This window comes from Alosa pseudoharengus, unplaced genomic scaffold, assembly GCF_046254945.1.
Source record: "Alosa pseudoharengus isolate Yale_2024_CS ecotype anadromous, Long Island Sound unplaced genomic scaffold, YU_APseudo_1.1 YU_APseudo_1.1_scf_19, whole genome shotgun sequence".
NCBI classification, from domain to species: domain Eukaryota; kingdom Metazoa; phylum Chordata; class Actinopteri; order Clupeiformes; family Clupeidae; genus Alosa; species Alosa pseudoharengus.
The window spans coordinates 23858798-23871945 of record NW_027468657.1 but is presented as its reverse complement, the minus strand read 5'-3'; the positions used below and the strand labels follow the sequence as shown (position 1 = coordinate 23871945).

General features: G+C 41.4%; 1 protein-coding gene across 1 annotated transcript; it reads right to left on the bottom strand.

The window, feature by feature from the left end:
• Positions 1-2595: 2595 nt before the first annotated feature.
• Positions 2596-7366, bottom strand: LOC143132897 (zona pellucida-like domain-containing protein 1). Its single transcript, XM_076292721.1, has 9 exons — positions 7264-7366; positions 6768-6994; positions 6446-6630; positions 6150-6222; positions 5961-6058; positions 5154-5234; positions 4830-5001; positions 3752-3857; positions 2596-2741 (listed from the first exon to the last, which is right to left on the bottom strand). The coding sequence occupies exons 1-9, from the start codon at positions 7364-7366 to the stop codon at positions 2596-2598; spliced, it is 1191 nt and encodes a 396-aa protein (XP_076148836.1).
• Between the last annotated feature and the right edge of the window lie 5782 nt (positions 7367-13148).

Genomic DNA, 13148 nt, shown 5'->3' with positions numbered 1-13148 from the left:
TTAAGCAATGATGAATTCTAAAAGCAGACTGTGGAAACATTTCACTTTGCCACAGAATAGATGAGTTGGACTTTGCTGCATAATTAAGCAGCAAAAAAGGAAAAGAGAGAAGGAGTGAGTGAGAGAGAGAGAGAGAGAGAGAGAGAAAGCAAATAAGAGACACTGTTGTGTTCAATGGCTGGATTATGCTTTCTCTCTGTGGACCATCAAAAAGCAGCCACCACATCTGTGGTAATGCAGCCATTTGTAGTGTAGTGCCATTAACTAGCCGCAGGACACACCATCAGAGTCTCTGTGTGAGTGTGTGTGTGTGTGTGTGTGTGTGTCTGGACTAATTGTGATGGCCTGCGATGTTTGTTTACTCCGGGGGTGCGCAAATGACCTCTTTTTACATGACAAACCCAGGGTCACAGATTGCTCTCCCCCTAACGAGAGACTACAGGTGGCTGGGTGGGAATGAGCGGCTATCGCTAACAACAGAGGCCGAGTCCAGTTTTAGAGGCACACAAACACATGTGAAAACATGAGCACATACACACACACACACACACACACACACATGCACACACATACACGCGCACGCACGCACACACGCGCACACACACACACACACACACACACACACACACACACACACTGCAGTGTTACGGGGCAATTAGCCATGATTTGTGAGAAAATTCTTGCTGAAACTATTGAAGTGATGACTAAGATTTATCTCAGCACTTATACAAATATGATGAAAATGATCCAAAGCAAAAGGAGTTGTTTATTTATTCCTATTAATAAAAACAAAATAAAAAAGCAACCCTTAATGCTCATAACCTGACAACCTTCAGTTCAGAAAAAAAGAAAGGAATATATTGTGTACACTTGAATGCGGATCAAAACACATTAACGTATCAAGAACTGCATAAACAAAAACAACTTCTGGTATGCATAAACAAAAACAACTTCTGGTATGCATAAACAACAAGAAAGTGTTCTGCTTGCAAACAAATACTCAAAGAAACTAGATGTACCGCAGATAAAATATGACCGCCGCCCAGTCCAGCACATTTTTTCCAGAAAAAAAAGTCACGCTTGTCAAATTGTGTTCATTTCCTACTTTGTTCCTTTTTTGAGTGTTTGTAATTGGGTGTGTGCAGAGTATGTGGTTATTTTTGTGTATATGTTTTTTTGTTTGTGAGTGTGTGTGTGTGTGTGTGTGTTTGTATGTATAAGTATAGTAAGTATATATACTCTTTTGATCCCTGCATTTATCCCAATCCGTGAATTAGTGAAACACACTCAGCACACAGTGAATACACAGTGAGGTGAAGCACACACTAATCCCGGCGCAGTGAGCTGCCTGCAACAACAGCGGTGCTCGGGTAGCAGTGAGGGGTTAGGTGCCTTGCTCAAGGGCACTTCAGCCGTGCCTACTGGTCGGGGTTCGAACCGGCAACCATCCGGTTACAAGTCCGAAGCGCTGACCAGTAGGCCACGGCTGCCCTTAGATGGCCACGGCTGCACATGCGTGGGTGCATGTGTGTGTGTGTGTATGTGTGTTTATGTGTTTGTGTGCGTGTTTGTGCGTGTCGTGTGTGTGCATGTATGTGTGTGTGCGTGCATGTGTAGTGTGTGTGTGTTTTTGTGTGTGTGTATGTGTGTGTGTGTGTGTGTGTGCGAGGCATATAGGATTCTAACTGTCTCACTGAATTGCATTATGCACACTCAATTCTCACTGGTATCTGCTACAACAAGTACCAAAACATGATTAGTTCATAGATTTCACATGTAAAAACATTTTATACAACCCCACCCCCATCTTGCCTGTTCATAATTCTGAGAAATTCTTGAATTGTGTGCCTTTGTGCGTGTACGTGTTTATGTTTGTGTGTGTGTGTATGTGTGTGTGTGTGTGTGTGTGTGTGTGCGTGTGTGTGTGTGTGTGTGTGCATGTGGGTGTGCCTGTGTGTGTGGCTGTGTGTGTGCATGTGCATTCATGCGTACATATGTCTACTGTGTGTGTATGTGTCATATGTATGATTACTGTGAATGTATGTGTGTGTGTGTAAATATCTATTTATGCACATGTGCCCCCTTAAGATCAACATACAAAAAAAGTGGTCTTCCTAAACCCTACGGTTCTCGAGATATTCACAGAAAACTGTGTCTGCCCTACCCTCCTTTCGGGGGTTCAGTCCAGCGGGGGGGCTACAGATCAAAACGAAAAACGATGGTTCCATGCTATCCATGTGGGGCTACATGCCCACCAAGTTTCGTGTACCCTGGTCTTTTAGTGCCCCGGGAATACTTGACGGAAATTTGGCCATGTGGAAAAAAAAAAAGGAAAAAAATCTGACTAAACCTATATGTCAGCTGTTCGCTGCGCGGCGGTCATAATAATATTTATACTATTAAAGTAGTAAGCATAACAGTATTTGGAATGACCACAAACTAAAGGTTCTTCAGCTCTGACACTGCATGACTAATTATGTTGTTGCACCTCGTTTCCATAACGTCAGAGCCTGTTTACAGTTAGAAAATGGGATGCCATCTTGGCACTCTCTCTCTCTCTCTCTCTCTCTCTCTCTTTCTCTCTCTCTCCCTCTCTCAGTGGTGGAGGATGGTCTTGTCTGTGGCTGCTGTTTTTGAGTGATGGATCCTGTAGAATATGGCTGCAATGGTGGCGATGCAGAAGACTCCCATGAGAACTGCAGCAGTGGCCACTCCCAACACTGTTCGGTTGCCATCAGAATCTATTCGATGAGAAGACAAAAGTCACCACTCTTCTCTAGCACGTCGCCTGTCAAGTATGTCTACACATGCATGTATACATATACACAAAATGTATAGCAACAGTAATAAGAAAGAAAATTATATATTCAAAACTTGAACGTGTATAACATAAAAAATTTTAAGGAGTGTGACTATAAGGTGTTTGTAAGTCTGAGTGAAAATATAAATACCTCCGCTATGTTCCTCTGTTCCATCTGTGTGAGATAAAAGACCCATTTGAGAACATAACTTGCAATAAAAGGCACTATCATAGTAGTGTTTGAGTTGCTCGAGTCACATGGTCTGGACTATAAAATTGTGTTAGTAGTGTAGCTGTAGTATCAGCTACATTTTTTACAGCTACTGGTGTATCCATCAGTTTTCACAGACCTTGGTTATGTGTTTGTGAAGGAGAAGAGGTTCATATAATTTCACAATATTCTTCAGAATTGTCAGCATTATAGCACACTATTTCTGCCATTTTATTGCATATTTTAGACCCTAACAAATTTAACAAGCTTTAAAATCACCTGAAACATGATGTGCAAAATGGCGAGGGACATTGCTGAGAAGTCCTTCTACTGTTCCTCCAGCATGGCATTTTTGGGGCTTGTTTAATATTGAACATTTATCTTTTGTCTTGCACCTGACAATTTTTTATTTGTTGACAACAGAATAACAAATTGACCTACAAGACTACAAACGTCTGAATATATAGTTTTATGCTCAGCTGAGCCAGTGTTGTTTTGTCTTTATTTCATAGAAACAGACTCATATCATCATATCACATCATGTACACTAGGAAAAGTTTGGAAAAATTAGGAAGTGATTCCAAGGACCCTGCACCGATAGAGGGACCGTCACAGAACATAATTACCACCATTATCATTGTAATATTCTTTCTAAGGCTCCAACATTTAGAGCAGCTCCAGCCTACTGCCTGTGACCCTGACCTCCGGTCATTTGTTAAGTGAAATGAGTTCACACTCACCGTTGTTCATTTTGGTGATAATTGGGCCTGAGGTGACCGTGGCCGTGTCACTCACAGATGTGACCTCCCGCCTCCTCCGTAACCTCCTCGAGCCGCCTGAGCAGTTCTGGAAAGAGATGGGGGGACACACACACACACACACACACACACACTGAATCAATTAATGTATGGGGGAACACACACACAGCTTTGAACATGACCACATCTTTGATTTCACTGAATCAATTAATGTATGCCTTCTACAGAATATGGCGTTTTTTTATATCACATCCTTTCTAATTTAGCTGATGCTTTCATCCAGGTCAACTTACAGTGAACTAAGTACAGTTTTCCAGTGTTCCATATGGAAGGCCAGATCTTATCCACCATATTATATAAATATATTATGTATGTATATTATATATTATATAAATATATTATGTATGTATATTAACAGACAGCACAGATTTGGATGACTACAATGAATGCATTGCAAATGCACAGTAAATGTGTTGCTTTCTGATCAATGCAATACAATGTACTCACCAGCAACAAGACAATTAATATAAATAGGACTAAATGGGCTCAACCACCGGAGTGATCTTGCTTAGTGGAGTCTCTCTTATGCTAATTCCACCAGCACAGCGTTCACGTTAGATGCCTGGGTGTCAAGTCAGGTGACAACAAAACAGCCATTTTAATTTGATAGTTTAATAGCATCTGTAATGTTTTCTGCTTTCTTCCATGTTAAGTGGTTCCTGTCTCTTTAGGCTTATACCATCACCACAACAATCAGGTTAGGTGTGTGGGTGTCAAGTAAGGTGACAACAAAAAAGCAATTTTAATTTGTTTGGTCAAAACCGAAGGGACTGACATGCTTTATGTTATGTTAAGTGGTTCCTCTCTCTTTAAGCTAACACCATAACCACAAAAATCAGATTAGGTGTCTGGATGTCAAGTCAGGTGACAACAAAAGAGCAATTTTAATTTGTTTGGTCAAAACCGTAGGGGCTGAAATGCTTTATGTTTTAAGTCATTACTGCATGCCTCAATTGGAATGTGATTGCTGCGCCTGATACAGGCCTCCCACTGAATTCACCTGTTTAAGAGAATTGCAGAAAAGTTTCTCACACAGCCTGGTGGCACAGTGCACGTAGTAGGTGGACACAATCCTGTTGGAGTCCTGCACAAAACGGAAAGCCTCAAAGGAAAAGCGAGCCTTCTGGGAGTCTCCGTTGATGTACATGACTGTCTGTATGTCATACTTACACCTGGAACAAAACACCGCCAGGTGTGACAAACCAGAAAACAGACACATGTGGCTCTACATGACCTCTGTGACCTTGAATGTAATGACTTAGAATCAACGTCACATCTTGTGTTTACACTGTGCTGTAGGTGGATGCACAGAGCGAGGACTCACCCAACAAAGAGGTCGTAGTAGGTGCTGTTGAGTGGGAAAGGGCTCGTGGTGGCATAGCATCGATCCAGAAGCACATTAAACCTGCACAACAGAGAGGGTGATGCTTTAGGTCAAGAACAATAATAATTAAAGCTGCGCTGTCTAACATACATACATCAGGCCCAGAATGTGTTGGTGAGAAGAAAAAAATCTGTTCATCCTATTCCACAAAATATCAATGTTTTTGGACAGAAGGTGCAGTCAGCAGGTCAGTGCAGTCAGATTTCAAGCCCATTTTTGTCACATTCAGCAATCATCTCCTCATGGCCGCTAGCTGCCCAGTCCGTGAGTAGCCTAAATTGTAAAAAGAAAAAAAAATACGGTCCCTGTAGGCAGCCCAGGCTCCGAAAACGAAAACTGGTAACTGTCCCCCAAGCAAAAAAAAAAAACGTGTGGAGTTACTGAATACTGAAGGGAAGGATGAGCTACTTCTGGTGTGTTTCATTTGGTCCTTGGTTAAATATAATGCACATTGTTTTGGACAACAGCATCTGCTAATAAATGTACATATAGACATAAACATGAACATAAACAAACGTGACTTCCTGCACAATCGCTGACTGCACCTTTAACATTTCCTGATATGTTGCTAATGTTTAGTAAGTATTGTCCTGTTGCCTGACTATCTGTGTCTATCTATTGCTCAACAGACACGGATGCAAGGATGCAAAAACACCAGGTCATCAACACAAATGTGTGGAAAAACATATCCGTTATCTGAGGACATTTAGCATGAGTTTAAATGGGATAATGGGTAGTTTACGATACCTTTGTGTGAGATTGGTGGCCCTGACTTCGACAAAGATGCGTGTTTTCAGCGATAGGCCTCTCGAAGGTACACGGAGAGGGGAAGTGTAGGAGACGTCCTGGGGAACAGAAAAGAGTTTACTTCAATTATTCAGCATAATGATTTCCTCAGGGCTCATTCATGGATGCCGACATCATTTGAGACATTACCTGAAACAGACGCATGCTTAAGGTGCTGATGAAGCTACCACTGTTGTCTTTGATTGCCAAACTCACTCCAGACCTGTCACAAAAAAGAAGCTAATCACAACTGCAGAACATTTGGTTCTGTCCTAACTACAGGTGATATCCAATTCTACTTTATGATGATGGAGTTGCTTCCCAGACATTGTGGTCATATGTCAAAATAGAAAAAATTATCTTGGCTCATTAATTGGCCTAACTAATGTATACATTGGTCTTTGTTTTATTTGTGAGATACTGAAGAGAACATTTAACTAACTTACACACTGGTCTCTGTTTTATTGGTGAGGTATTGGAGTGGGTACTTGCAGGAGTACAGGTACATCAGCTCTTGGCGATAGACAATGGTGGCACCACTAGGATCATAGGTGTTGATTCTCCCAGAGATGTTAACGTACTGGACCTTCGAGTAGTCTGAGAACACGCCAGAACCTGTTTCCTCTGTGATCTGTTCCATCAAGAAGACATGTGAGAACCTCATGAACATATGTAAATACATGTATTCATGCAAAGGAACACAACACTCCACCTATCTATCTATCTATCTATATATATATATATATGATTCTCTATCATATTTCATACCGTCACTTTGTTGGAGCATGCCGAAAGAGAATCGTCTGACATGGAGAAGTTAAACTTCACCACCGGTGGGTTGGCGTTGTAGTTAGGGGTGCCTTGGCAGCTGGCCTTGTCAAAATGGCCATTGAGGGCCACCAGGGACTCGTTGTAGCCCCCAAAGTACAGTGGACAGAGGAGGATTTCCAGTTCCATTCTTGTTGTGCCACAGACGACCGTGATGTCACTGTTGGCTGTAATGAAAAAGGAAGTAGAAACACACACACACACTGTGATCTGATCACTACATTCTCAAAAAACAAATAAATTTGAACATAAAGGAAAGAAGCCACAACAGGATCTCTTTTTCGCTAACATTACACTCTGAGACACTGAATGCCTTTGGGAGAAGAAAGGAGACGCTTCTCAGGTGTCAGGGTGGTCCCATTCCCCCATGTCTTAGGTTCGCTGGAATGGAAAGGTGAGTTCGCTGAGAAATGGGAAGTGGTTGTCTTCCACTGACCTGGCTCTCTGAAGGTTGGGTGGCTGGGACAAACATCCCATCCATTCAGGGCTGTGGCGTGCAGAATCAGGGCAAGCTGATACACAAGCAGTGGCAGTCTCATTGTCCTTGAACTGGAAGGGGAATCACATATTAGCCCCACCAACACTGACCTGCTTTTTATTTTTCAGGTTACCTCAGAAATAACATGTTATGCACGTCAGGTCATAATCATAATTATATAATTATAATTATGACCGCCGCTAGCGTAGCTAGCGAAGCGGTCATATAAGGGATTGGTAGAGGTTTTTTTTTTTTTTTTCCCGTCATCTACTTCCTGAATTTTTGGTCAACGATACCCGGGACACCGAACCACCGGGGCACATGAAATTTGGTGGGTATGTAGCCCCACTAGACTTTTACAGAAAAATGTAGTTTCGTCCCCGGGGGCCACTCCCTCCCCGCGCTGGGCCCCCCGAACCGCAAAAAAAGCAGTTTTTCCTAAATAACTACCTGAACCGTGGCACTGAGGATGAAGAATCTTTTATGGTATGTTGGTCTCAAGGGCCCACATCAACCTGGCCCATAATCACTCATTTGTGATTTGCACCCCCCCGGTAAAAAATGAAAATGCAATATTATTCTGCTTTAATCGCCCCTATCTTTAGTTAAGATGTTCAGAACTGCACCAAATTGTATGTGTATGATTGACCTGGCATTCTCTGGGGGTATGCCAAGTTTTGTAGAATTTCATCCATGGGGGGGTCTAAAAAAATTAGGTTTTGTGTACATTTAGTGACTGTACACTCATTGGCCTGTAGATGGCGGTGCACACATATACACATGCACACACACACAGGCACCCACATACTATCGGTATTAGAACGGCCGATACATAATTACAAATTCAGTAGGATTAAAAGAAAGCCAAAATAAATATTCATCATCATCATCATGGCTGCATTTCCAGTATTGGCGATAAGTAGTCGTTTGTCCACTAGATGGCGCATCGTTGCAGTGAGACGTAATTTTGTTGGAAGTTAAAAGTGTTTTGGAAAAACAATGGACGCTTCCTACAAGGACTGTTTACCGCAGATAACGTCTAATAAGGATAGGACAATGTTCACATGAAATGTAATTCCCATTTCTTCTTGAAGCCGAAATAAATCTGAGGATATTTATCGGACATGCTTGGTTTTTACTGCAGGTACGTTAATCTTATAATATCAATAAGGACCTAGGTAATGTTACCGTTAGCGTTGGTTGAGTGATGGAGGCCAATTTGATTGATTGCATCTGTAGAAAACTATAAATGCGGTTATACCAAGCAAATTGATAGCAGCACTGTAATTGTATCTTTCGACTGTCATTTGTTGCACGTGCTACAAAAATCAATCTGTGCAATGGAAGATTTACCAGCGTTACACCGGTCTGATACAGTTTTGCCTATACATGCGTGAGACTGAGACGCCTGTTTATTTTGTTTTAAGTGCGTGCAGGGTGTGAGAGGGCAATCGATGTGCTTTGATTCCAGCTTAGTAGTTGTAGTCTGTGAAATTAAAAAGCACGTGTGTGTGAAGTATCCAAACAATGACACCTTCATTTCATTATGGCTGCTTTAGCAACAACACACCTTAAGCTACTGTGTAGTGGGGTCCCATTTAGAAGTGGCTACTTCATTCGCGCTTTCCTTGACTCATGGAGCGGCGTGAATTTTATTACAACTTTTCGCCATGATATGGCAGTTTAAGTCCGCTTGAAACTGTAAGGCGTAAGCCATTGGTTTCCAAAGGAGATTTTATTTGTGTCGCCAGCATAGCCTATTGACAATTTAGCCTATGTTGTAAATAGGCCTACCTTATAAGCCTACCTGTAGCTTAGGGAACAAAGGTCATTTTTATTAGGATCTAGTTTGCTAGTTACAGTTTTGTCATAACTCCCTGATGCATTTTTGCATTTAGAATAGCCAGAGCGTGGATATCTCAATCGGGTGCCTATGGACCCAGCCTGATCTGCCCGCTATTTATTTTTTGATTTCTTAAAAGATTGAGCTTGGTCTGGTGAAAGCCAGACTAGCCATGGACCTCAGTCACACAATGCAAGGGAACATGAATCAGCCTATATTTGCACGAACAATATCGGACAACAGCTCTTCAACTTTGGCCCGTTAAAATGTGTATGAACAGTCTAGCGACGCATTTCATCAAGGCCCATTTGGACATGTCAGTTATTTGCAACACTGGTTAGATGTTAAACAGCATTTCGTTTCAGACTACTGTTACTTAATTTGTGCATTAACAATAACGTTTCAGACTACTGTTACTTAATTTGTGCATTGACAATATTACATGAACTAAAGATGACTAAAATCTTATGTAGAAGAAGAAACATTCACAAAAAATCCATCCATCCAAAAATGACCTTTGTTTTTGATAGCTGTTGAAAACGGCATGGAACTGACAGAGATGTTTTTGTTTATTTATAAATAAATACATAAATAAATAAATAAATAAATAAATAAATAAATAAACTAGATGTACCGCATAGCGGTACAAAATATGACCGCCGCTCAGTCCTGCACATCCATTCCGCGAAAATAAATCATATTAATGAATTTGTCTCCATCTTCTACTCCATCCCCCACTCTTGAAACTTTTGTGGTTGGAATGTGTGTTTGCACACATTCCGCACACAAAGTAGCCTACTGGCGCTGCAAAGGTGAATAGATTTGTTTCTGGGCCAAAAAATCTGTAACAATGTTATAAAACCCTTAAAATCTCTAAACAATCACAAGTAGGGCAGTTCATCACAGTCCATCCATTGCAACTGGACTGATGAAAGGTACACCTGGCTACATTGTATTTGGGAAAAGCAGAAGGTAGCAGCATAATGTATTTATTTGTTATTAAACAAAACACTCCCTGTCAGTTCCATGCAGTTTTCAACAGCTATCAAGAAGAGAGGTCATGTCATGGATTTTTGTGAATGTTTCTTCTTCTACATATGCATAAGTTTAGTCATCTAGTTCAAATGATATTCAGCTTTATTGTCAATGCACAAATTAAATACCAGTAGTCTAAAACAAAATGCCGTTTTACCCAGTGGTGCAAATAACTGACATGTCCAAGAGGGCCTTCATGAAATGCGTTGCGAGACTGTTCATACACATTTTAACGGGCAAAGTTGAAGAGCTACTGTCCGTTATTGTTTGTGCAAATAATATGCTGATTCATGTTCCCTTGCATTTTGCAACCATGAGGTCCATGGTTAAGCTCAATCTTTTGACGCAATCTTTTGATTTTCACCCAGCCTAGTCCATGGTAGGCGCCCGATAGAAATATTGTTTAATTTTGCGATTGAGATATCCACGCACTGGCGCCCCCCCTGCGACGTGTTCGCCCCCCGGTTTTAGAGCTATTCTAAATGCAAAAATGCAGAGGGAGTTATGACAAAACCGTGACTGTTAACAAACTATAAGCTATATAAGGTAGGCCCTATGCTAGGCCTATTACACAACACAAATTGTCACTAGGCTATGCTGGCGACCCAAATAAAATCTCTTCTTCGGAACCAATGGCTTACACCTTGTATCAAGCTGCCACCTCTTGGCGAAAAGTTAATAGTTTTGCATATCAGTAGTAATACATTTCACGTAGCTGTGAATCACGGAAAGGGAATGAAGTGGACACTTCTAAATGGAACCCAACCCACCGTACAGTAGCTCAAGGTCTGTGGCTAAAGCAGCCATAATGAAAGCGTTATCATTGTTTGGATACTTCACACACACGTGTTTTTTAATTGCATAGACTACAACTACCAAACTGGAATCAAAGCACATCGACTCCCCTCTCACACCCTAAACACGCACTTCGAACAAACAAAAAGCGCCTCAGTCTCACGGAATAGCCATAGGCAAAACTGTATCTGACCGGTGTAACGTTGGTACTAAATCATCCATCGCAAAGAATGATTTTTGTAGCACGTGCAACAAATATGTGTAGGTACAGCCCTGCCCTGAATACATTTCAACGTGCGCTCTAAAACATCTGGTTTAAATGGAGATGTAGATAATCACGGGTGCGTTAATAAATTGCGGCGAGTTGACACAAATTATTCACTTTGACGAATTTATGTAGTTTCAGTTAGCCTACTTTACTTTGAGCCATGCTCTTCCTTGAATCACCTTTGAAAATAGAGGATTGAAGTAGCCTATATGGGTGTTTGGGAATGGACGTTGACTCAGATGCTTTTTGAGACCTTGAGCATATATGTCCCAGCCCGGTGTTTAGGGTGCATCATAGACAGGTTATCTTTCAGGTAGCCTATATATTTTCCATTAAAAAACCATCACGTAGCGAACGTGTTGTGGCTAACTCACTTAGCTCCTGTTAGTAGCCTAGGTTATGGCCATAAGCAAATGAGATGACAGTCGAAAGATACAATTAGTGCTGTTATCGATTTGCTTGGTAGCCTATAAACGCATTTATGGTTTTCTACAAATACATCAATAATCAAATTGGCCTCCATCACTCAACCATGCTAACGGTAACATTATTTTACCTACGTTCTGCTATTGATAGGATTAACGTAGCCTACCTGCAGTAAAAAACAAGCATGTCCGATAAACATTCTCAGAATTATATCGGCTTCAAGAGGAAATGGGAATTACATGTCATGCAGAAATCATCCTACCCTTAGACTTTCTCTGCGGTAAACTACTGTAGCCTACAGTCTTGTCCTTGTAGGAAGCGTAGTGTCTTTCCAACCCACAGATTAACATCCAACAAAATTACGTCTCACTGCAACGATGCGCCATCTAGTGGACAAACGACTACTTATCGCCAATACTGGAAATGCAGCCATGATGATGATGATGAATATTTATTTTGGCTTTCTTTTAATCCTACTGAATTTGTAATTATGTATCGGCCGTTCTAATACCGATAGTATGTGGGTGCCTGTGTGTGTGTGTGCATGTGTATATGTGTGCACCATCATCTACAGGCCAATGAGTGTACAGTCACTAAATGTACACATAACTTAATTTTTTAGACCCCCCCATGGATGAAATTCTACGAAACTTGGCATACCCACAGAGAATGTCAGGTTAATCATACACATAAAATTTGGTGCAGTTCTGAACGTCTTTACTGAAGAGAGGGGCGATTAAAGCAGAATGATATTGCATTTTCATTTTTTACCGGGGGGGTGCAAATCACAAATGAGTGATTATGGGCTAGGTTGATGTGGGCCCTTGAGACCAACATACCATAAAAATTTCTTCATCCTCGGTGCCACGGTTCAGGTAGTTATTTAGGAAAAACTGCATTTTTTGGGTTTCGGGGGGCCCAGCGCGGAGGGGGAGTGGCCCCCGTGGACCAAACGAAATTTTTCCGTAAAAGTCTAGTGGGGCTACATACCCACCAAATTTCATGTGCCCCGGTGTTTCGGTGCCCCGGGTATCGTTGACCAAAATTTCAGGAAGTAGATGACGGGGAAAAAAAAAAGAAAAAAAAAAAAAACTTTGACAATCCCTATATGACCGCTTTCGCTAGCTTCGCTAGTGGCGGTCATAATAAATAAATAAATAAAATTATGCTGATACCTTTTGCTTTTCCCAAATACAATGTAGCCTACAGGTGTAAGTGACCTTTCATCAATCCAGTTGCAATGGATGAACTGTGATGAACTGCCCTACTTGTGATTGTTTAGAGATTTTAAAGGTTTTATAACAATGCTACATCTTCTTGGGCTATTCTACAATCTATTCACCTTTTCAGCACCAGTAGGCTACTTTCTGTGCAGCCGCACACACACACTCAGGCATGCCAAACAAACATACACAAAAGTTTCAAGAGTGGGGGATGGAGTAAAATATGGAGACGCGGAACGGATGTACAGGACTG